General features: G+C 31.8%; 2 protein-coding genes across 15 annotated transcripts in view; one reads left to right on the forward strand and one right to left on the reverse strand.

Annotated features, from left to right (window-relative positions):
- The window catches only part of LOC128988505 (troponin I), an 80,502-nt gene that overhangs the window by 33,903 nt on the left and 21,255 nt on the right, over positions 1–25,344 (forward strand). For all 14 annotated transcript variants that reach the window (XM_054409855.1, XM_054409857.1, XM_054409856.1 and 11 more), the window contains exon 2: positions 20,459–20,500. In XM_054409855.1, coding sequence (XP_054265830.1) covers positions 20,486–20,500 — 15 coding nt within the window. In that variant the 5' untranslated portion in view covers positions 20,459–20,485. The remainder of the gene's footprint in view (positions 1–20,458; positions 20,501–25,344) is intronic.
- LOC128989311 (uncharacterized) lies at positions 70–17,070 on the reverse strand. Its single transcript, XM_054411190.1, has 9 exons — positions 17,034–17,070; positions 14,712–14,839; positions 11,880–12,135; positions 10,652–10,883; positions 10,477–10,491; positions 8,421–8,473; positions 7,200–7,327; positions 1,777–2,032; positions 70–458 (listed from the first exon to the last, which is right to left on the reverse strand). Exons 1-9 carry the CDS (start codon positions 17,053–17,055, stop codon positions 223–225), a joined length of 1,326 nt encoding a protein of 441 aa, XP_054267165.1. The 5' UTR covers positions 17,056–17,070; the 3' UTR covers positions 70–222.

Here is a 25,344-nt window from a genome sequence, read left to right on the forward strand (position 1 = left end):
CATCCACAAGAGGGGGGGAGGATGGTATTAAGTTCCTTAAACTATCTGAAAAACCTATCTTGGGAAACATTATAAAGAGTATTGTTATACATAAAAAGAGTAATGATGGACCACATTAATATCAAAGAGAATTAATCGTTTATTGGAATATCATTTGTAGTTGAAATTTTAAATTTGGAAAAAAAATAGAGTAATTAATTCTCTTATAAAATTGCAACCCTTTCACCAAAGCAAGAATCGTGGTTTTGGTATTCGGTAGTGCTTACTTTTAGTTCTATCAGGAGCATCGTAGTAGACGATGTATTTAATCAAAAACTCATTGTCAGAGTACTTAACATATACATTTTCACTACTTGAGATTGAGGTGTCAACATTTGGAAGAGGAATTACCACAAAGTCATATCCATAGTCTTTTCTTGATATCAGCACTTTTGCTATGATAAACGCTCTTTTTTCACCTGTACAAAAGATTTGCTTGCTTCAGATAATAACTGGTCACTGTATACTTAAATATCTAACAAACAAGGCTCGTTTGTGGTTAATTGGGTTTATTAGTCAAAATTATATTATAAACAGACACATTTTATAATTTACAAGAAATTTGTTTGATTATAAACCATAAACATTTAATAACTGAAATAACAACTTTAATGTACAAATATGCAATAAACAAAATTGAGATTAGTGCCCCCCTCTGGTCATTGAAACCTGATGTTCATTTTTCACACTCACCGATGCCAAAGTTATTTAAATTAATACCAAACAGGGGTTAAGTTATTTTAAATGGGTAAGCTAGAACTACTTAATGATTGTTAACAAAATAAAAAATAGCTCTGCTTTGGCTAACTTCGTCAAACGTGGATGATAATGATAGACGACTGTCAACTTCAAGTACAATGAGTAAATCCGGTTCGGTACACTATTTACAGGTAATGAATGAATAATTAAATATGTGTAGGGTTGGTTTATATTTGTGCTGAAAGTTCAGTTTTAATACTGTACAGTACATAAACTATATTTAACTGCCGACTAACATTGTAAAAGTTCAACTTCATTTCAATTTATCATTCTGGAAGTTGTAGAATTACATTGTCATATATTCAGGCGTCAAACTGTTTACTCCATGAATGTAAAGAGCTTAAGAAAAATCATTCTCATTCTTTAGACAACAATAAACAACAAAATTGTTGGTTGTAAAATGTAAAAAAGAAGAAGAAGATATATTCTAATGTTATTTTTATGGGACAAATTTAAATATGTTTTTTTAGGATTTTATAATTACCACTGAGCGGAATCGTCTAGCATTTTAATGCGATCTTCCCAGTGGTGTCATGACTATTTGTGCAAAATTTGAACGTTATTAGGGAGACAGTTTATTGAGTTATTGTGGTCCTAACACACTCACAAGCGGACAACTAATCTCCGATTCCGCTATAACCGATACATAGATTAGTTCACTTTGCTCACTCATCTATTATTTAGAAATTAAACATCTACTGCTTAATCTTAAGAGATTTTTACAATCACTTCTTTCACTCCTCTATAATGATTGTGAGTTTTCACACTATCAAAATTGATAATGATATGCATTTAACTAAACCACTACAGAAAAAAATCCACAAATTGAACTGATGATCAAATGAAGCTAGATTATTGTTTAAGTGGTAGTGGCAAGTTTATTTTTAAAGTTAATTTGAAGTGCAATTAAGCTGACAACGTTTTTATAAAACTGTAAGGAACCCACAGATCTTAAGCAAAAAAGCACAGTATACGTACCATTGCAGCGGTTAGAATGGAAGTTACCGTAGTTGGCATCGTTAGAGAAGCTAACTCCTTTGCCATATTTGTTTCTTGTAACACGTCGCCAGTCCAAGTTGGTTTTAATGATTGACGGTACCTTCAGAGCGCTGGTTGAGTGGACAAGGGTTAACTCTTGAACTGAACCATATCTGGATTCGTACTCTAATTTTTTAAGCTCGTACATTCCGTGGAGATAATTGTTATGGACAGTTGTTACTCTGGTTATACAAACCTGGAAAAAATGTCCGATCAAAGAACGTGTCAAATGAAGGTAATCTATGTTATTAAAAGAATTTGTTTGATTTTTGTGTGCAGCAAATTGACCCCTAAATATTTATTTTTATAGGCATATTGGGAATAAATTTAAAGCTCTTATCCTCTAGATGTGTTTTGCAAGTTTGGATGAAATCCCATAAAAGCCCTCTGTCCTATAGGAATTTAAAATGTAATTGTTTGTTCTGATTTCTGTTGTCAATCATCTGAACTTTTTCAAGTTTACATTTGTTTGCATCAAAACAGGTGGCCATGGTGCAAAGTTGTTTACATCCATACGAAAATGGGGTTATCTGTAAGTTGGTGATATTTCAGGGAATTCAACTAAAATATTGTAATGTTATTTCTCTAAAATGTAATGAATAAAATGACTTTCGTTAGATTTTGGGTTTTCATGGTATGTTTCATTTTGTAATTTTTCTAAGATATCTCGAAGACATCGCACGCACAATGAAAATAACAGGGATATGATGAGACATAAAGTGTTTTCAACCATATCAACAATATATCAAAAATATATCACGGATTTTGAAGTCAAGAAGTGACACAGGTTGCTATAGTTGCCATAATATAAAATGTTGCTAAAATTTGTAATATGTCGAAATTAAATTGATACACCATTGAACTAGTGATAACTGATAGCTTGCATAACTACTTAATACCCCCGCCGCAGCAAACCTGCCGACTAAGCGAATTTCCATTTGTCTGAATTGATTTTCAGTTAAATATATTTTAATAACATTAGGTTTAACGAGTACCTACCTAGGTTTGCTGCTACAAGGAAACTAATAAAGTGTGTTTTTGAGTAAAATATTGTTAGCTTAGTACAAAATAAATAAATTTGCCAAGTTTGATCAAAATATATCCATAAACAAGCAAACTACAACATTTGACAATATTCTCCATAAGAATAACATGGGAATTTTAAATTTACAATTTTTTTAATTTTCTCCGTTACTAATAATTGAACAAAAATACTTTTATATACTAAATTATTTGTTTTTTAAGCTCTTTAAAAAGGTCTAAAGAGAAATCGGGAAATTTTGTGTTTTGAGGGTCAAAATTGAGAAAAACCAATTTTTACCCCATAAAACCCCCCGTAAAGCCCCGTTCCCATCGTCCGATCGTGCTGGTTTGCGAACTCATTCTAGTTTATCCTGCTTTACACCTTTAAACCAAATTTCATCAAAATCAGACAAAAATTACTCAAGTTATCGCGTTCACGGACGTATATCTATACTTCTATACTATTATATAAAAATCTAATGGTGTCTGTATGTGTATTACTAATAGGTGTGAAAACTACTGAAACAATCTAGCTTAAATTTTACAAAAATATAGTTACCATACCAAGGACCATTATAGGACTATTCACACTTCAATACTGACCGTGGGCTTTGCCCCTTTGGCTTCAAAGGCTCTGAGGTAAGGATTTTAAAAGTAAATATTGATTGGTCACCATGGCTGCGATGAGAACACTCACAATGTTTACATTTGCTTTGACATTTCAAAATACAGTAAACAAGAACTGCTAAACTGCATATTTTACAATTTAAGACAGCTGATCTAATGAAATGAAATATAATATTTCAAACAATTAGTCCAGGCAAATTAGATCAAATATAGGGTGTGCTCCCCAAAAAATCGTCTAAAGCTGGAAAGTGTTTTAATACCTTTTGGGAGTCCCAAATAAGACTCCTGTGAGTTTGCGACGGATTCTGACGTCTGCTTAAGTTTTGGGAGTCGAAAAACTATGAAAATTTTGCACTTTTTTCAGTTTTTCGCTTATAACTCCTAAATAACGAATCCTAAGGAAAATGTTGTTCGAAGGTGTCTTTTAGTGCATTACATTCCGCGTCGATTGATGTTAAATACGTCAAAATCGGCCGAGCCGTTTAGCCGCTGTAGCTTTTCAAAGTTAGGATATTTTCATAAACATGGCCAAAAGGTTGATTATTTGACCAGTTTTCGGCTTAAAACTCCTAAACGACGCATGCTATACAAAAATGCGCCTGTAGTTAGTTTGGAAAACACAAAATTCGGCGTAGAATTATGATTATGAATGACTAGATAGTGGTTTATTTCATGGTTATCATCCAGAGGTTTATCCAAGAATGTGTGAAGGGAAGGGTAGCAAGACCCCCTATGCAATTTTAAATCTAATATTGTTGAGGGGGTTACACAAATTCTAGGATTCGTCCTAAGCTCCCATTTATACGATCCCATCTCTGGACGCTCCCGAATGATGTTAAGCGATTCTAATATAATAAGATATTACAACCAGAAAATTTTTTTTAAACACAGCAAAAATGTTTTTTTCAGCTTAATAAACGAAAGATGATAATAGGACGGATGTACATAGTTTTACTATGTATTTAGCCTATTACATCGTGTACATGTTAAAAAGGTTTACATTTTCTCGCTCCATATGAAATGCAGGGATATAATGCACTACCGTCTGAAAGACTTGCCGGGGGCTCGATTATCTCAATTCGATATCTGACGAAAAAGATGGTACCAAATGTCACCATTTGTGGCAAGACCAATAAGAGCAAAGAATGAATCCTTATTCTTAAGATTCCAATGATGAGAAGTAGAAAAGTTATATAGTAAAATCTACGAAAAATCCCAATCGTTTTTTTTATAGGCTAAATACATAGTAAAACTATGTACATCCGTCCTATTATCATCTTTCGTTTATTAAGCTAAAAAAAACATTTTTGCTGTATTTAAAAAAAATTTTCTGGTTGTAATATCTTATTATATTAGAATCGCTTAACATCATTTGGGAGCGTCCAGAGATGGGATCGTATAAATGGGAGCTTAGGACGAATCCTAGAATTTTTGTAACCCCCTCAACAATATTAGATTTAAAATTGCATAGGGGGTCTTGCTACCCTTCCCTTCACACATTCTTGGATAAACCTCTGGATGATAACCATGAAATAAACCACTATCTAGTCATTCATAATCATAATTCTACGCCGAATTTTGTGTTTTCCAAACTAACTACAGGCGCATTTTTGTATAGCATGCGTCGTTTGAGTTTTAAGCCGAAAACTGGTCAAATAATCAACCTTTTGGCCATGTTTATGAAAATATCCTAACTTTGAAAAGCTACAGCGGCTAAACGGCTCGGCCGATTTTGACGTATTTAACATCAATCGACGCGGAATTTAATGCACTAAAAGACACCTTTGAACAACATTTTCCTTAGGATTCGTTATTTAGGAGTTATAAGCGAAAAACTGAAAAAAGTGCAAAATTTTCATAGTTTTTCGACTCCCAAAACTTAAGCAGACGTCAGAATCCGTCGCACACTCACAGGAGTCTTATTTGGGACCCCCAAAAGGTATTAAAACACTTTCCAGCTTTAGACGATTTTTTGGGGAGCATATGTCTAATTTGCCTGGGCTAAATTATGTGGTTGGTGTATTTAATAAAAGAAATGTTCAATGTCTATAGTTATAGAAATATAAAAATGGCTCTGCTTTTGATTTTAAAGTGAAAATAATGTTATTAATATATTTTCATGAACACAGTAAGAAAATTAAAATGTATAGATGTTTTGTATGAATTTGGAGGCTACTTTAAATAAATTCAAACTGCTTAACATGTGTTGGATCATAGACAATAGAGTAAGTTGGATTAACTTAACATAACTTGCACACACATTTTTTTTATATGTACTGTATATTTAGGTAAATTTAGTTATTGTGTTTTCCCAAACCTATGCTTAAATTAAACTAAAGAATATCATCAATAACTAAATTGTTCATCGTTGATTTTTGTGTTCTCAAATCTATTGTATATGTGTAAGTACTGTATATTTCATTATCAAATGGTAATACAAAATACACTTATTTTATGTTAACATAAGCTTTCAGTTCCTATTTACTTTATTTGATAAATTTATTATTTGTGTTTTACCACACTGATTAAATTAAACCAAGGGAAATATCATAAAACTAAGCAGTACACAGGGTTTTTTTGTTTCTAAAATCAATGAAATATCTGTTACTATGTTTACTTAATGGTAAGTGTGAAAATGTAAATGCAATGGGCGATGGAACTGATTAAAAGAACTGGTTTGTATATTAAGTTGTTTGTTGATATTTTTGTAGAGTAGAATCAGAGATGCAATGAAACATACTGTATTTGTTATTACATTTTTTAGTCCTTGGATGCTCTGATTATCTTATTACTTTTGTCTGCTGTCTTTAATGCTAAATTATTTGTTAAAATTTTGTTATAGTATATATATAGTTTCTTTAATATTTCAAAAGACTATTGATAAGGCACAACAATATTTCTAAAGTTTATAACAGCTGAGTTAGTTTTGCTAATGATTTATTGTGAGTGAAGAAACTGAAGATGGAAGGATTGGTGTTTTAATACGAAGAAGAGTGAAATTAAAAACATGTTCATTTAAATTTAATAATTAGTATTTTTGCAACTTCAAAGTTGAAATTCAAAACGTCAAAAATAAAGGAAAAAGGTACGTAATTAAGGGAGATTAAGGTAAATCATGTATGTAAAAGTTTTATTCAAAGATTTGGCCAGTTTTTTCTCATATCAGCCTACACAAGATTTAAAATTATTCAAAGCCAAAATGGTGGTATCCAATACCAGATTTAAAAGTTATAACTTAAACGTTTCTAAGGCCATAAAAGTTTAATTTTGTTTCTAAAAGCGTTGGTGGATGTGTAACTATTATACGCAACAGATGTAAAGATTAAAATGTTTCTATTTTGTGTCCTCTTCCCGTTGCAAAGCACGGGTACAACAGCTAGTATATATATATATATATATCTATAAGTCTATATATATAAAAATTTTAACGAATGGTGTTTTTGGCCTCTGGGGACATCAAAATGAAAAAGTAAATCGGTCCCGGGTCTAGGTCTTACCGTGCCACCTACGGTAATAGCTACTTCCCTATAGGGGAATTCGCTAATAAAATGGTACAGACCTTTACAGATGCAATAAGAAACTACAAAGACTAGATTTTATTTAACCAACTGATAAACCAATATAATAACGAAAGTAGAAATTTCCCACTAAACAAGACCCTGCTGTTGTAGTCAATGATAAAATGCAGATGATGAAGACCCAATTTCACTTACTGCTGGTAAAGTAGGTAAAATGCTCGATGTTGCAAGGTTTTCTTCAATTGGGCTAGCATCCTCTTCATACACACCATTTGTGTTTTTGTTCTTTCTAGATAAATATTCCAACAAAGGATGCATTATTCCTGAAAAGATTAAACAATTGTGGCATTTGAGTAGAACACTCAAAGTATTTCACATTCATAGTAGAATTTAATGGTTAGTTTTATTTAAAATATTTAAACTTAAACAATCAAATTTCCTGACACAGGAAAGGTAAAAAGTAAAGTTTTTTTCAGTGGTAGCTTAGTCTGAAATAAACAAACAAGCCATGCTTGATCAAAATACATCCATAAAAAGCTTATTACAACCGTTAACTTATTCTCCCCATAAGAATAAAACGGAAATGTGTAATGTAGTCCTACAGTAAATTAGATTTAATCTAGAACTATTGCAAAAAATTTGTCAATATTATTAATTGTTTGTAAGCTCTACAAAATAGTTTTAAAAGAAATTGTAATATTTTGTGTTTTGAGGGACAAAAATGGGGATACCCATAATTTTTACCCTATAATAAGCCTTGTTCCCATAGTCTAATGATGCTTATTGCAAGTAAGTATTTTGGTGATAAAGATAAAATAAAATAACCCATCAATTCAAAAGCCAATGAATACTGAGCATAACAAAGCCACAACCAGGGGAAATTATAAGTGTCCAAATTTTAAAGTATAAACATAAAGGAGAACACAATAAAAAGTTTTTAGTTTTTACATATTTTATAGTAAATAAAATTATGACTGTGGCCATTACCAAAGTGTCAAAACGCACTAGGAAATAAAAGATAATATAAAAATATACAAGATTTTATGGTTTTAAAAATTAATTTATAAACTTACAAGCTATATAAATAAAAAAAATAGAATTTTGGCTTCTGGGGACATTGAAACAAAAAATGTTAATAGATCCTGTATCTTACCATGCCACCAATGGAATAGTTTCGTCCCTGTAGCGAAATTCAAATTCAAAAACAGTTGAATGATTTGAACACACCATTTATGAGTTGGATTTGAAAGTCGTACATGTTTTACCCTACCAGTAGGTATGAAATCAGCAGCAAACTCCAAGAACAATCTTTTAATCAACAGTGTAAATTTTTTATAGTTATCTCAAAATTAATCTATAAAATAGACATGGAACCAACCCTAATTAATATAACAATTAAATTACCAATTGACTTACCTATTAAAAGAATAACTCTCTCTGAACCCTGAAGAGAAACAAAGTTGCTGTCTCTTCACATAGACATAATTATAAACAGATGTGTTATTTTCTAAATCTTTTATTTATCGAAGTCACCACTTAGCACTCAGACCTGAGACCTATAATGACAAGTTATCAACCAGGTACCAGATATTGGCATTTCTTATCGCCTCACTGTGCAATATTGAGATAAGCAAAAGAACATAAACCAGAATCAAGGACAAATCAACTGACAACTCCTATGAAAAGCTCAATTTGCACCTCTGATTTCACATAGCTCTTTTTGTAATGACGTGGCATATGATAAGGGAGTTTCTAACTTCAAAACAGTTGTACTTTTGAATCAGCTGGCAGCAGTTTTAAGATACGTTTCAGTTTGATTTATGTAAAAGCTTTGACAGTTGGGTGTTGATATTGACATCCCTACTGTTGCCATGACATTCCAACTGTTGTCAATTTCTTAATTCAAAAATAAGCTAACCTGTCCTGGGTTACCCCAGTAAATGGCTACATTAAATAATTCACCCACTTTTATTTTCACTATTTGGTTTGCTTTTGAGAAGTTCACAAGTGCAATATTACATCTCTCATATTATAACTTTGCACTTTGTATGGAGGCAATGAGTCATATTTTCCTTTACTAAATCAACTTAAATCTGAAACTGTCCAACAATATTTTATTCTGAAATGTTGTGAGTACCAGTAGGCCTACATCAATTTATAAAAGTTGGCAGTTTTAAGTGCCCATGACTTCTAATCATTATTACATTTGTATTATTGATGATTGAATAATATTTGAAATTTCTTTAGAAAAGCATTTTACAATATTTACAATATGTTTCACAGAAAAAGAGGAAAAAGAAGGTATAAATGCTTTCCCTGAAGGATGAATGAACAATAACTTATCCAAAAGTTAATGCTTATACCGCTTATACTAACAACTTTACTAGATAAGGCTAATACTTCATTGCCTTAATATTGCATTTCTTGATCAAGTATACCCTTTAATAATACAGTACTATTGTTAATATGTTACAAAGTTTCATAGAAACAAAAAGTTTAAAACATAGGTCAGTAAATGTAAAAGTTAACAGTTTATTCTATGCAAATTTTAAAACATAATTTTCAAACTTTTTGAATCTTACAGGAAATTATGTAACTTTCTGTTAGTATTACCATTGTATTACATACTTATAATGTGATATCATCATCATTCAGAAGTGGGAAGGATGCTATTGAATTTCTTTAACAATCTAAAAACCAATATTAGGACTTAGGAGAAACATTATAAAGAGTAATGTTATACATAAAGAGATTTTATGGATCACATTAATATGAAAGAAAATTAATTGTTTAATGGAATATCATCCGTAATTGAAATTTTAAATTTGGTAACAGATATATAGAAAGTAATTAATTGTCTTGTCTTATAAAATCAAAAATTTAATGCAAACCAATCTAAGAATGGTTTTTGTTTTATACCTTGAACAAGCTTTAATAACTATTTATTTAAAACAAAAAAATTCACTGGTCTACTTATAATTTTAAACATTTAGTACAAATCTAAGTTAATTTAAAATTAGTCAAAAGTCTACTAAATAACATAAAGTTAAGAAATTAGCTAGAAGGATTTTTAAAGAAGTACTCCTCATACATAAAGTAAAATTAAACTTGGTTCAAAGAATACAAACAACTTACACTCTAAATTACTTAAGTAACTTGTGATAAAATAATACTAGTCTGGCATTGCCTTTGTAAAAACCATGTTTAACTTAAGCTCTATAATAGTTTGTGAAAGTACAAACAATAATCACATCGATTCGCTAAAACAGATTTCCTCAATTGTGAGTGAAACTTTAGTTTAGGTTTTTCATAAACTTATTATCTATAAACTTTAATTACTATTACACCCTTGTAAAACCGTGGACTTAAGACCACATTATTGGTTTCAAAAGTTTTCTTCCAAAATACTGAACACTGTCTCATTCTGGGAACAGCCAGTACATTCCTAACGTTAAATTAGAATCACATTTACCTTAAATCATTAAGGCTGTTAAAGTACAGCCTAAAGATAGTTAACATTAGCAAATCAAACTGCTTTTCACAGTTATATACCTCCAGTCGACACAATCATCTTATGAGGCCTACTGCACAGTACACTTTTAAAGCACAAAATACAACTTTTTGTAAAACGGAAACAACCCTTTTACCAAAGCAAGAAGTGGTGTCGTGGTCGTCGGTAGTGCTTGCTTTTGGTTCTATCAGGAGCATTGTAGTAGACGATGTATTTAATCAAAAACTCATTGTCAGAGTACTTAACATATACCTTCCCAGTATTTGAGATTGAGGTGTCAACATTTAGAGGAGGAATTACCATTGAGCCATGCCCAATGAGTTTTGTTGATACCAGCACTTTTGCTACAATAAACGCTCTTTTTTCACCTGTAAAACATATTTTTTTTATGTAATATTTCCCTTTCTTAATACCTTGAACTAGACATTATATCATACAGTAAAACAAAAACTTTTTATTTAGGATTTTTTACTTTGACTTTGACTTTGACTTTAGAATGCAATAAAATTAGCAGTCTACTAGCTGTCTCAAAAAACAAGTTTTTGCAAGGTTCAATTGTTATAATAAAAATTATATTTCAACAACAAAGGAATAAAAAAAAATCAGATATAGAAGCTTGAATAAAAAGTGGTTTGGAAACTATCCATACATATTTGGACCATGGACAAATTTGAGATCATATTAGGCCTAATATGAAATGAAAGAAATTATATTTAATTTTCGGTTTATGCATACTGGTATTCTAGTTATTTATGTTTTGAATGCTGGCATTTTACTTCTCATGCAACCAAACCCTTGAAACAGCAAAGCTTAGATGAGACAGCAAGTAATATATATAATGGACAGATTACTTAATCCCTAACCTCAACAGTTTTATCATAGCTAAAAGACAAATAGTCTAGTTATACAAATAATTTACATACCTATGGTGCCTGAAGGTCTTGTAGGTTGTTGAGCTACTCAATACGCATTTTGCCGCTCAGTGAAGCATCTTCATGGAGTATCTTCTTACACTCTAGATTTCTTACACTCTAGATTTCTTACACTACTGTAGAAATCTAGTGTAAGAAGATACTCCATGAAGATGCTGCACTGAGCGGCAAAATGCGTATTGAGTAGCTCAACAACCTACAAGACCTTCAGGCACCATAGGTAAACAAATTATTTGTATAATACAGGTCTTGTCACTGGGTTCAAATAACATTGAATTACAGCCAGTCTAGTGAGTTATCAGTATCCAATTGAACGGATAATCTTACAAAGCTACATTAGGGACATTCTGTAAGTGGCAAGTTTATTTTTAATTAATTTGAAGTGTAATTAGGGTAGGAATGAATTTTAAAAATATTATAAGACCTCCATACCATTGCCGCGGTTGGAATGGAAGTTAGCGTAGTCAGCATCGTCAGAGAAGCTAACTCCTTTGCCGTATTTGTTTCTTGTAACGCGTCGCCAGTCCAAGTTATCTTTAATGATAGATGTTACATTATAAGCGCTGGTTGAGTGGACAAGGGTTACCTCTTGAACGGAACCATATCTGGATTTGTACTCCATTTTTTTTAGCTCGTACATTCCCTCGAGGTAATTGTTATGAACAATTGTAACTCTTGTAATATCAACCTGAAAAAAGAATGTTAGATAAACGCCAATTTTATTAACATAAGTATATAAAATGTAGCAAAAAAATTGTAATATATTAAAATTTGAGTGGATGTTCAATTGATTGAAAAATACTATGCAAAAGCACACATTAATTGATCCTCAATGACAGAGCTACCGATGAATACCCATGGATGGAGTTTTTGATGTTTTGGGAAACTACTTTAGTATCATAAAATATAGGCTGGACTATCAAATGATTGGTTGTTCAACCTTCTGTGTATCGGACCCTTCCTTTTTGGATGATCCAAGTCCTTTAAAATCGTGTGCTGCTAATTCATGGTATGACTATATAATGGGTATTTCAAGACGGCCCTTTTGCCAACCCTTTCTTTAAGGTACACATTAGACTGTAGGAACCTGCAATTAATGGGCGTTGTCTGATTGTTCTTGGTTCTAGGAAAACACATACCACAAAAAGTTAGTCAGCTCCCCATACCTGCATACTCCTCCTCAGCTTTCCCTCCAAACCTTTCGTAGTACGAATAAAGAGTTATGACTGAGACGATTGCTTTATCTTGCTTACTTATTACAATTATTACAGAAATTATTATATACTTTGTGAGCAGTGGCGGTTCTAGGACCATGTCAAGGGGGGGGCTACCGGGGGGCTTGTGTGTGGAGCACCCCCCAACAAAGAAGGGGGGTCCAGGGGGTCCTCCCCCGGGAAAATTTCGAATTTTCAAAGCAGTTTGGTGACTTTCTAAGGCCATTTTTAACACCCAAAACCGTGCCCAATTGTCCATAAACTCCCATTTCACCTGTTGTTTGTCATGAGCAAATAGACATTTTAAAAATTAAACTATGACGATTGCTTTCATGAATTTCAAAACACACTGTAGACTACGGCCATATCCTCCTAAAAGCCGTTGGGCGACTTTCTACAGCCAGTTTTAACGTCTAGAACTGTGTACAAAACCTCCCATTTCCCCATTTATTTGTCATGAATAAGTAGACATTTTTAATTAAATCTACAGTAACTATGACGATTGCATTAATTCATAAATCTCAAAACATATTGTAGGCTACGGCCATATCCTCCTAAAAGCTGTTTACTGACTTTCTAAAGCCATTATTAATGTCTATATCTGTGGCCAACTATTCAAAAATTTCTCATTTCACCTGTCATTTGTTTTGTCATGAGCAAGTAGACATTAAAATAATCAAGCTATGATGAACTTGCATTCATGAATTCCAAAACATAGGCCTACTGTAGACTACGAAGCCAAATCTCCTAAAAGCCGTTTGGTGACTCAAAACATAACGGCTAGAACTGTGTCTAATTGTCCTATAACCTTCCATTTCTCCTGTTTTATGTCACGCAAGCAAGTAGACACGTTTATTAACCTTACTTTTTTCTCCATTTCATAGATCTGTCACAATATTTATAGTATTGAATTCAGTAATAGCATTGAATATATAAACTTTAACACTTATTGTTTATATAGTCAATGGTAATAGGCTAGTGGTGCTACCGCTGATTGCTGATTGATGCCTGTGTAAAGTTAGTGGCTAGGAGACCATTTGACAACTAACTCAGGAAATCAGCTGTTTCACTGTCCTCGCTCGCGCGCTCGGCGCTCGCCTTTGCCCTGGCATGTCAGCTGACTGCTGTAAAAATTGGATGATGCGTACAACTTTCCATAGCGTAATATTGTTTTATTCGTTGTGCTATTATTGTCCACAAAGTTTATCTATGTGAAACTTAATACTACTCCTGCCATCGCTCATTAAGTTTAATAAACCTACGTTGATGTCTGTTTTATGACAGTATTTAAAGGACGAAATGTACGTTAAAATTTATTTTTCCAGGGTCCAAGGGGGGGGCTTTAGCCCCTGTAGCCCCCCCCTTGGAACCGCCACTGTTTGTGAGTTAATTTTCATATTATTTGTGCATAAAAAGTTAGCGATTTTTTAAGACTCAAAGAATAATGTGTACTAGGAAGTTGTGTGTACCGGTACTGCTAGTATTATTATTTAACCAATTGACGACAACTTATGAGTGTAGCTCATCACAGCATTTTATGCAAGATAGTTGTACTGCTAACCCCTCAAGTAGTACGTTGAATCTAACCTATGAGCGCTAGTGTGCTAGTGGCAATCGGGCCTTTAGGCCGAGCCGACAGTGGCAAGGTAGCTCAGTTGATTAAGGTTTTGCCTTTGACTATTAATACAACAACTTCTGTATCCAATAGTCTATGGTTTTGCACTGACGTGTGCAGATTCGAATCCCATACATGTGCAATCCATGTTGAGCTTACACTTATGTGTGGCTTTGCTGGAGTGAAGAGCCAACCTTAAATAAATGGTGTTTGGTTTGGGTGGAAGTTGAAGGCATTAGTGAGTTTAGAGGTTTGCGCACAACATATTTTGCTTCTTTTACATATGCCTAGTAGAGGAGAAGGATTTTGAGCATACATTGTGTTGAAATACATAAATAAAAAATATTCCGGCCTCAATAAATTACCAATAACTAAATTATGAACTATTAAAGTTTTACCAAAAATGTTGAAAGAGTTACTAGCTATTTAACTTACATTCGGCAAAGAAATTGTGATTTTCAATCTTTGTGATAAATCATCAAAGACGTCAGCAGCCTCTTCGTACTCGCCATTTGTATTGCCATTTTTCTTGGCTAAATAATTTAACAAAGGATGTGACATGCCTGAAAAAAATATTGTAAGTCAATACTGATACTCAAATAGATTGCTAGTTACATTTATTGTTGTACCTAATTGAACTTTGTTTTGTGATTATTACGTGCTTTCTGTGGTTGACCCCGTTTCCCGATCAAAATATTAAACAATTAAAATATTTCCCTATGAAAAATGTTAATACTCTATTGTTTCTATTTTTTACCCGATCTTGCTGGTTTGCGAGCTTATTACAAAAGTTTCTCGAGTTATCGTGTTCACAGACAAATTTTAAATAACTCGATTAATTGATATAGAGTATAAAAACATGTTAAAAAATTTGAACGAATAGTGTTTTTGGCCTCTGTGCATTTCAAAATGAAAAAGTAAATCAGTCCATATTCTAAGGCTTTCAGTGTTACTTACGGTGATAGTAGCTTCTTTCCTATTAAGGGAGATTATTTCCTAAAATACTTTATGTTTGTGGTTGGTGCGCTGATGCCTGGGTAGTTGGTAATTATATTAATTTAATGAGTTAACCCTCCGAGTGTTATGTGTCGTAAAAGCGACTCATAACACATTTTGTGTAGTGTTTTGTGTCGCTTTTGCGACTCACAAACACTGTTTACGGCGAAGGCTCTATGACTGACTAAATCGGATTGAACTGGATCGAGTTAGGTGTAGTTTTTTTTGGCAGATTCTAAGCTTTCTCCCGAGGTCTGTCTCTAAGCGCTTTTTTTTCTCGAGCCGATCATAATTGTAGCAGACAGCTGACGTGCGTATTTGTAAACAGCTTGGTTAACCTCGCACTGATGACTGATGTGTTTTATTACGTTTATCATTGTTTTAGTGTTAAAAATCAAAAGTAGTGATATACGTAGTGCATAATAAGAAGATTTAAGTGATTTTGAAGGGCTGGTTGATGATCCTGAAGAAGTAGGTAGTGATATTGATGTAAATTATCAGCCAGATTCCTAGCTATGGTTAGGCTATGCATTCTTAGCTAAACGCTATGTACCGAAATCTGTTTTTTGCCCATAACTTATTTATTTGCAAATGTACTTCCTTATATTATTATATTTTTGGAATCCTCATAAAATTCTGAACAAAGTGGCTATTTTAAAATATTTGTAGACCTATAAATTATAACAATTTATTGAGCGCAAACATAAATTTTTTTCATTCATTTTATAATTTTTGAGAAATGTTAACCTCACAAAAATTGTTGAACATTTTTTTGTAATGTTTTATATATTTTGTTACATTGAAGCCCATAACTTTCCAAACAAAATTATATATAAAACAGTACACTTTACATTGTTTTTAAGTTTCTAAGATACATTTTAATAAAACCCTGCGATTGCGCAATAAATGGGCAAACATTAAGACCCAAACTAGAGACACTTGGAGAGTTAACAGTTGTTTGTGGAATGATGAAAGAAAAACACTACTGGTTATGCTTATATTTAAAACATAGTAAGAAAACAGAAATGATGTTAAAAGTTCAGAATACACAATGAATTTAATTAAATTTAAAAAGTGTAACAAATATGATTTTTAGCGGACTGTATAAATTAGTTAAATTAATAGAAAAATGCTATTGGAGGACGCTGTATGCATCCCTGTCGCGTGAGTTTCATTAAAACACTGACTCTTACCCTCAAAAAACATCTCCAAGCCCTGACGGGGCAAGGGAAGGGGTTTTTAGAAAGTTACGTACAATTTGGCGGGAGCTCTTAACACTTTAATTACTTTGCTTTAATATTTTTATATGAAATGGCAACCATGCGAAAGTAGGTATTTTCAGCCAAGTATGAATAATGAAGATGAGTATAGGATGAGTGGCGTGATCTTGTACTGAATTGTAAATAACAGCATTTTTAAATAATTATGTTTATGATTGATTTTTAACTGAATGCATCCCAAAGATAACAGCACTAAGGTGATCCTGATTGTGTGTAATATTATAAAAACTAGAGGACCCATTCTGCTCGGCAGCGTTGAAATAAAAATCATATCCGGGAATTAATCATATTTATGATTTTTGATTGAGTAATACAGTATCTTGAACTTAACTGATTCAATAGCTCAAATTAAAGCCTATAATTTACTGATTATGTAAAGTCTAAAACATAAAAAAACATAAACAATACTGGAGCTGCTACTGTTTTGATTTTTAAACATAGAAAAACCTTATAAAAAATAATTTTTATGTTGGTTGTTTACCTCGTGTTTGCTTGAAACTCATCTGATTTGAATAACTTATAGCTTAAATGGAAGCCGGCATTTCACTTGCCATCAATTTTGCTGCGGAAAATGATTGTAGTTTCATCCAAAAATTAAAAATGATTATTAAAATAAGCCAACTAAAAATAAAACTACAAATACCGGTATTATGATTCTACTACGGTAGTTGCTTTGCCCGTGCTTCGCTATGGGGTAAAAATTCATAAAATAATAAGTCGGTTTTTTAAATCTAGTATAAGAAACAGTTGCAACACACTTTCCAGGAAACATATGGAGGCAAAGCTCAATTGTACTTATTGATTATTTAAATGAAGATCTCTTTATGTATTACCAAAGATTACATATGCTAACGCAAAATAGATTTGCGTTAGCATAGTAATCTTTGTTATTACCATTAACTATTCGATAAACTGAAGTAGACGTCCCATAAGTAAAACCTCGCTAATTCAAATTTCAGAGGAAAGACAATATATTTAGAATCATGGGAAGTTTGAAATATAGAGAGTTTGAATTATAGAGGTCAGAATAAATACAATTTGAATTATGTGTCCCAGTTTTATGTATAGAGAGTTTGAGAGAACGGAAACTAATGAACACATCGTGGGAACTTCAATAAGAGCGTCAGTTATGTTTCAACAGGCATAATTTTTCCTGAATTCGAATTACAGAGGCTTATGGTAACACAGTTCGAATTGTAGAGTCTAATTTCAAATTTTGGAGGTAACAGTTCGAATTACGGCAACAAAATTTGAATTGTAGAGGCTCGAGTATATGCAAATTCAAATTGTAGAGGCTGCATTAAGCGTAAAAATCAATTTGAATTATCAGTACGGTATATTATTTTTTGAATTTTCGAGGTTTTTTGAGAGAAGGGAACAGACAAACATTAGGCCTACTAGTTAGAGGTTTTTGAATCATCAAGGTTCGAATTAGCGAGGTTCTACTGTATAAACTAGAGACATTTTTCTAATTTGACATAAAAATTAATTACAAAATTATTAATTTTTGAATTTAAAAAGTTTAATGGCATGACATAGGCCTACATTGATTAATGGATTCAAGCAAGTCAAATAATAGACGGAAAAAATGTTCAAAACCCATAACTTATCCTAAACACAATTTCTGAAGTGTTAGTTAAAAAAAAACAAAAAAAAAACAACTAGCCTAAATTGTCCTATCCGGTAATGGCTATAAATGATCTTTAAATCTTAACGCTTAAAAGAATCATTGTGGCATTGTTACATAATGGCACTAACTTTAACTTACACTATAGCCCTGCTAATGTCATAAGTTTAATATTGAAGGTGAAAAGTGTCTGAGCTAAAATACAAATAGTTGTAGTTGTAACTATGAAAATATCCCAAACAAAATGTTGAGATTTTTTTTTTTAGGTTTTGAAGTAATATTTTGGTGAAAACTGTGACTTCTCTGTTATGCCTTATCAGGACTCCTTTGCCTGATACATCCAAGTTGAAAGTGGAACCATGGAACTAATAGAAGCTAATTCAATAGTGCTATGTATTGAAAGATAGTTTAAAAATTAAAACTCTTGATAAATAATAGAAACGTTTGAGATCCCTGCAGCAGGTATCCATCAATAAACCTAGATCATAGACTATAGGACCTCTACTTTAATTTAACAACTAGGACTTACTTATATTCAAGTACCTTACAACAAGTCAAGTCAAACCAAAGGGAAGTCACCAACAAACAGGAAACTATTATAATTATATTCACGTAGGCCTAATACACTTAACTGAGTGATTCCGATTCGATTCCCCTCTTATAGTACAGTGTCAAAACAAAAACCGGCGTCACTTATCACTATTGTCAGTCGTAGAAATATCTAACAGGCACCGCTATCCGCTATACCGACCGGGGCGCCGTCTCTCCTCTCCTCTGACTAGACTAACTAAACTACGCAGAACAGAACAGGGAACGGCAGAACTCTAAGCAGAAGAAGAGAAAAAGAACACTCTACCATAGAATAAATAAACAACAAATAATTGGTGTTTATTTATTCTGTGATTCTACCATCGTAGTGTCAACAACTACAGGCTCGATTCCCATAAAGATAAAATAACGAATATTGTGCTATTGTGTAGTGTTGCATTCCACTAGCATTGACTATGGACTAATTGGACTAAGACTATTTGACTATGGATACTATACGTGAATTTTTCGTCTGTTTTCAAATAAAAGCAATAAAGTATTCGACTGAAATCAGTAATTTACCTCATTAAACTCTCTCGAAGACTCAATTCAACTGCACGTTAATTTTCATTATATTATATAGTACAAATAGCTACAATAACCGATTAGACATACATTACTCCCTAAACACTTCGCAGTCAATTCTTCATTGAACAGTGAAATGGAATGAAAATGACATATATTTTATAGTTAAAGTTAGGCCTACACTTTATTTACTACTTTTTTGTTTTTTATTCAAATTTAAAAATATTTTTCATATAAACATAGCCATTATTATCCTTGTCCTCTCGTATTACATCCAAAGAGTAAAGCACCACATGTGTAGAAGTTGTAGTTAAAAATGTAAAATGTGGAAACTTTTAGTCGACATCAGCACACTCAAACATAGCAAACATCAAATACACATTGAAATAGATTTCAGATTTACAATAGGGTGAAAATTCAATTTGCACAGTTCAAATTCGGTTAATTCAATCTGTGCTTAACCAACCAAAGGTTCATCGTAATGTAAGTTATGTAAGCTAATTAAATCTTACGGGAGATATGTAAACAATTGTCATATTTGAAAGAATGTTTCATGAGTTCATGACCATTGATAGACTTCCCATGTAATGTAAACATTTGAAGCCAAGAAAATAGATGAAGTTCGGGACCATACTAGGTATATAATCAATGACGTAACTACTCCACCAAAGAAGTTTGTTCACTACAATCCATCTAACGTTTTGTAGTGTTGCATGGCAATCTGGAACAGCCTTGTTTGTAAACAACCTCCTTCCAAGGGGTTTGATTGGACGAAAGTTTAAAACTGGCTGAACCGCGAATCATGACGTTTTAAACCACTACGTCAAGCAACTACGACTTACGTTTGAAGGTTATGAAATTATGAAAACAATATTATATTGCGTACTTACCTAAAACTGAAGGTAATTTGTGTAATTGTGTGGGAACCTGTAAACGGAACATATACTGATAGGTGAGTGCGAGGCAAATCGGTACTTCTCTCACAAGTTGACTAAAAGGAATAAAAGTAAGCTAGGATAATAATAGGATAGCCTAGGTTATAGTCCAGGTTAGCCTAGATTAGTCCAAGTTAGCCAAGGTTTTAATGTTGTTATGTCCCTCTTAAATTCTTTGCCAAATCAATTGATCTGGCTTTAAGGCCTGCTAACAATATTTTATTTTTTCAGGTCGGGTAGATCTCAACAAGACACACAATGGCTGACGATGAGGTAAGGTGAGTATCCCAAATTAAACTAGTTTATGTGAGTGAGGATTTGTTTCTAGAGGAAGATAGGTAAGTTCTTCTTCTCCTAGTCTTCTACCGTTCTACCTATTCCAGTAAATGCAAAAAATATCCATGCTAATGCTTTACTCTCATTGTATTAATTTTTTGATGAAATGAAAAATGTCTTTATTTAAGAGGTGAAGTTAGGACTTGTGATTTCTCTCTCTCTACCACTTAACCTCTAAAACATAAATTGATGATGAATCATTTTGTAACATTTGGGTTACTTACAAATGTTGATTAGACTAGATAATATTACCTATTCTTTGAAACATTAGGTTTGGTTAGCTACCTAGGGGCGCTGCAATACCATCTATATCAGAAGATATCGATATTTTTCTTTCAATGCCAAGTAGGCCCTAAACTTGAACCCTTAACCCTTTCAGATCCGGGAATCTTAGTCATCTCGACCGCTTTAAGTCATGAGCAAATTTTGAATAAATGTTGGTTTTTAACCTAGATTTAAAATACTAAAATTATTGATTAGGTTTGTTTTAAAGACGAAACCTTCGGTATATCCAAATTCATTAGGTACCAAACCGACCATCCAATCCCCCCGATTCTGTAGATATGTAAATACAAAAGTCCCGACTCTTCCTGTTTTCCAAATAAGTTACATAAGGGACCCCAGGCTTTCAAGTCACTTTGCTTTGTTTCAATTTTTAATATTATTTTTTGCTTTACATGATTATACGGGTGATTAAACTTAACACAAATTAAGAAGAACTCGTAAAAACAGTGTGGATTTTTATGCTATTTACTAACTTAATTTAATGTAGAAAATAAGGGAACTTCTACTACTATTGGTGATACAAGCCATTTTGTGCCGCTTTAAGGGTTTTTTTTGTGGTATATTTTTAGGCTCATGTTCCAAACCTGGGTAATTAATTCTGCTGGCTCTTTTTTGAGTGATATTCCATTAAATAGAATAGATTTTATTTGTATCAATAAATTCTTTTCTCTCTTTTACTAAGCGGTTTCACCAGCCATTAAGTTTTTGAACAATTTGTTTATATACAGTACAGTAAATAGATTATAATAAACTAATCTTTAATAGGCCAACCTACATAAGTTCCAGTAGGCTACATATATTTTTAATTATCTTCATACAATTTCTCTACTAGCTTTGATTTTTCATAATTAGGCTAGCCTATTTTTTTTTCGATTACAAGAAACAAGATTATATTTGTTATACACTTACCTCTATTTGTTCTGTGATAGAAGTCAAGCACTGTATAATGACTAATGAGTCAGTCGTATATCGAGTCTAGGTGGTTCTAGACCTTGCTAATCTGTTGAAGGTCATGAGTCACTTAAATTGCAGGCACTCTTTATTAAGCGATAATACGACACTTAATATTATAAAACTTATCACCAAGTTAAGACTAAGCACTAAGTCTGGAATCTTAAAAGTTTTTAAAACTTCTAAGCTTTGTTTTTAATTTGATCTGATATGGAATTGGGCATGTTTCCGCAAGAAAAGTTGGTTACTGTTTTATGCATCACTGAATAGTATAAACAGTCTTTTTTAAGAAAACGAATCTTTGATTGCCTTTACTTTATTTGGGTTACTAATAGATGCTAATAGTGAAGAAGTGGGTGGGAGGAAAACACATGCTATTTAGTGATCCGGTTTCTACTCTGCGTAAAAAAAAAGAGTACAGTACAATGATAAGGACTCACATTTTTTCAAACCAATAATGAGCATTCTTGCACTGGAAAGCTGACAAACTTTGGCTACTAAATGATTTCACCTAGCCTATAATGAGATTAAAAATTACATTTAAGCTTAGAATTCACTATTTGCTATACTTGAGAAGTTAAGTATTCGTTCAGGCAATAATAGAGTTATCTTTTTGATGTTTTTTATCCTTACTACTTAAGATCCTAAATTTAGAACAACTGTGCACTCTGATATTTTCTAGAAGTATATTAATTTCAAGAAAATTGAATAGGCTAATTATAGGGTGCACGTTTTTTCTCAATTTACCGCCTTATTAAAATAGAATCAGTATTTAGTGAAAATTGAAACATTACTATAAATACTATATACATGAGATGTTTAACAAATATCTAGTAATAGCTGATACAAAATATTGCAATATATAATTTTTTTAAAGAGAGTTTTTGATCAAATAAAAGTAAAACTTTGTAAGTTAGACATGTTATTTCGAAACATCCCTGTGTAGCATAAATAAAAAAGATTACCTTCAAGCGGAAAAAGATATAACTCATCTAACATGGTCCCTGAGAAAAATGGCATTTATTTGACATTAGGTAGTCAAATAGTACCCTATAGGCATTTTAGAAACCCTAAAGTCCCCTTTTAAGTATTCCTTTCCAAGTTTTGAAAAAGGAGATAAACGTAATAGAAAAAATAGAAGTTCTGTCAGGATACTAACTTTGATTTGTATTTTCTTTTTCATGAAATTTCTTTACTGATCTTCTGGGTTTGATTGGATGCTGCTTTCGTAATGAACATGAAGACTTATCCATATCTCTGTAGTTATGTTAAGGTAATTATTGCTTTTTTAATACATTACTCGCTTGGTCTGTGTTCCCCAAACCTTAAAAAATATCTCTCAACCATTTTATGTTTATTATATAAATAATGTTTATTGTTTGAATAGTGTATAGTAAAACATTGTTTATATTTAAAAAAGATATTCACTCGTTATTATTGTAAACTAAAATTTTTACATAAAAATATTGTGTAAACAAATTTAACATTTAATGGTTGAGTTTATTTACCCCTTGAATGTTTATTGTTATTGTTTAGGAAAAAACACACACAAAACATGGGCTACACACATTTAACATTTACAACTTAATGAAAATGTATCAATAATTTAAATTTAAATACTTATATAAACTCAAATTTGGATGGAAACATCATGCTTATAAATTAATTAATAAAATAAAAAAGAAACAAATCTTTTATGGAACACACTTTAGATTGAAATCACTTAATAAAAGTAATCTTACATTCCAATGTTGAAGCAAGGTCTATCTTTAAAAAATGCAACAAGACATAATACACATTTTAGTCTAAACTGTTTTATGAAATTCAGACATTACAAGCATTCAGTCTCACAGATTCACATTATTCAACATGTTGACAAGATATGTACATACCTTGATTTACCTGTCAAAAGTAACAATAGCTTTAGTTAAACAGTGTATAAACTGACGATACACTGAGTTTTAAGTGAAAAATGGCTTTTTAAAGGTTTTACAGTTTTTTAAAAGGTTTTTTAAAGGTTTACGTGTGTACCTTTCCATTACTCAACAATCTATGCTTACAATCAGCTATTAAAAGAGATTTAAAAGTCATCAACTGAATTTCGAAAATTATTCATAATTTATTTAATATGAAAAGCTTTTGAAAATATACAAGCCGAATACAATTTGTATTTCTATGAGTATTTTTCAGCAGAGTTTTGATTTTAACTAAACACTTAGTTGGATGGCTGGATTAGGTTTTTTTTCAAAAATAAATTTACAAATTAGTATAGTCAATAAAATCAATTACACAAACTTGAACTATTTGCCATTTTTCACTTTTATCCGGCATGATACCCCAGTTTATTATGACTGATGTATATATGTTAGTGTTACATTAGTGTAATAGATGGTATCATAGATCCATCACTTCAATATGGTAAGCCCTTTAAATGTTGTTTTTTGTGTGACTAAATTGGTTTTCTCTCCTCTTTGCTTATTATGTCTCTTTTTGTGCCAGCATGTTGAAAAATTAACATTTAAAATTATCTATTAATTATCTGCTGTATTATCTACATATTACTTTCTTTTATTGGTTTTGTTGAGTATAGTGACAATATTATCTATAGCAATTAATGTAAACAATATTACAAAACCAGGGCTTGTACTGTTCACAAAAAAAAAACAAACAAAAAAATGCAAACACCATCATACAAAAAAGACAGATTTTGATTTAGGATACTGTGTCGTGTAAAAAAATGTCTTGGCTACATAATAAAATCATATTAAACATATTTACTTTTGAATACTAAGTAGAAACTTAATTATTAAAAATGCAATCCATCCAGAGTTTGAATTTCATGATAATAATAAAAACCATACCAGTCAAAATATCTGATCCAAAATTATATGGTTGTTCCTATTCAAATAACTTTGAAGATAACTAACTAGTACATAACCATGAAATACTAACAGTGAATGTTTTATACATCTAAATTTATAAGTTGAAATTACAATAAATTCATAATTTTCTTTAGAATAATATTACTAATAATTGTGTAAAACATACAGAAAACTTATAAATACATTGACTTTACCATAATTGTTCGACTTTATTCCATCTATCTTTTAATGCCTTTTGTCTCTGATGCTAATGTAGATTGAAATGTAAAGATATTTGTCAGCAGTTTTGTATTATTTTGGTCAATCCTTAGTAATGTTGGTTACTGAATCTTGTACGTTACTAACAATCGTTGACATTTTTTAACGGTTTAAGGTTAATTCTGAATTGCAAGTGTATTGTCCAATTGCTAGTAGTTTTTGAATTTTGTTTCACCATCTATGACCAATTACTCATTTTTTACTGCTTTTGTATTTTCAACGCCTCTTTGTTTTTTATACTTTGGTTTTGTAGAACATGAAATAAATTTGGTATTTTTATCGCTCGCTGTAGAATATGTTTTACAAACTGAATCAAAAAGTGATTATTTTATTTACTAAAAAACTTAAACTTATTACCCTTCCAAACATTTCAAAATTAATTTTCTACAGAAATTACAACATAAA

This window comes from Macrosteles quadrilineatus, unplaced genomic scaffold (genome assembly GCF_028750875.1).
Source record: "Macrosteles quadrilineatus isolate MER2022 unplaced genomic scaffold, UCM_ALF_1.0 Scaffold_3__2_contigs__length_128488019, whole genome shotgun sequence".
NCBI classification, from domain to species: Eukaryota; Metazoa; Arthropoda; class Insecta; order Hemiptera; family Cicadellidae; genus Macrosteles; species Macrosteles quadrilineatus.

Bases quoted from the DNA above. Each gene is read 5' to 3' on its own strand.
- LOC128989311 (XM_054411190.1), bottom strand. From the start codon at position 17,055: ATGAGTTTCAAGCAAACACGAG. The intron at 12,136-14,711 runs GTAAGTTAAATA...TTCTTTTTTCAG, and splicing joins TCACAATTTCTTTGCCGAAT to GTTGATATTACAAGAGTTAC. The intron at 10,884-11,879 runs GTATGGAGGTCT...TATGTTTTACAG, and splicing joins CCATTCCAACCGCGGCAATG to GTGAAAAAAGAGCGTTTATT.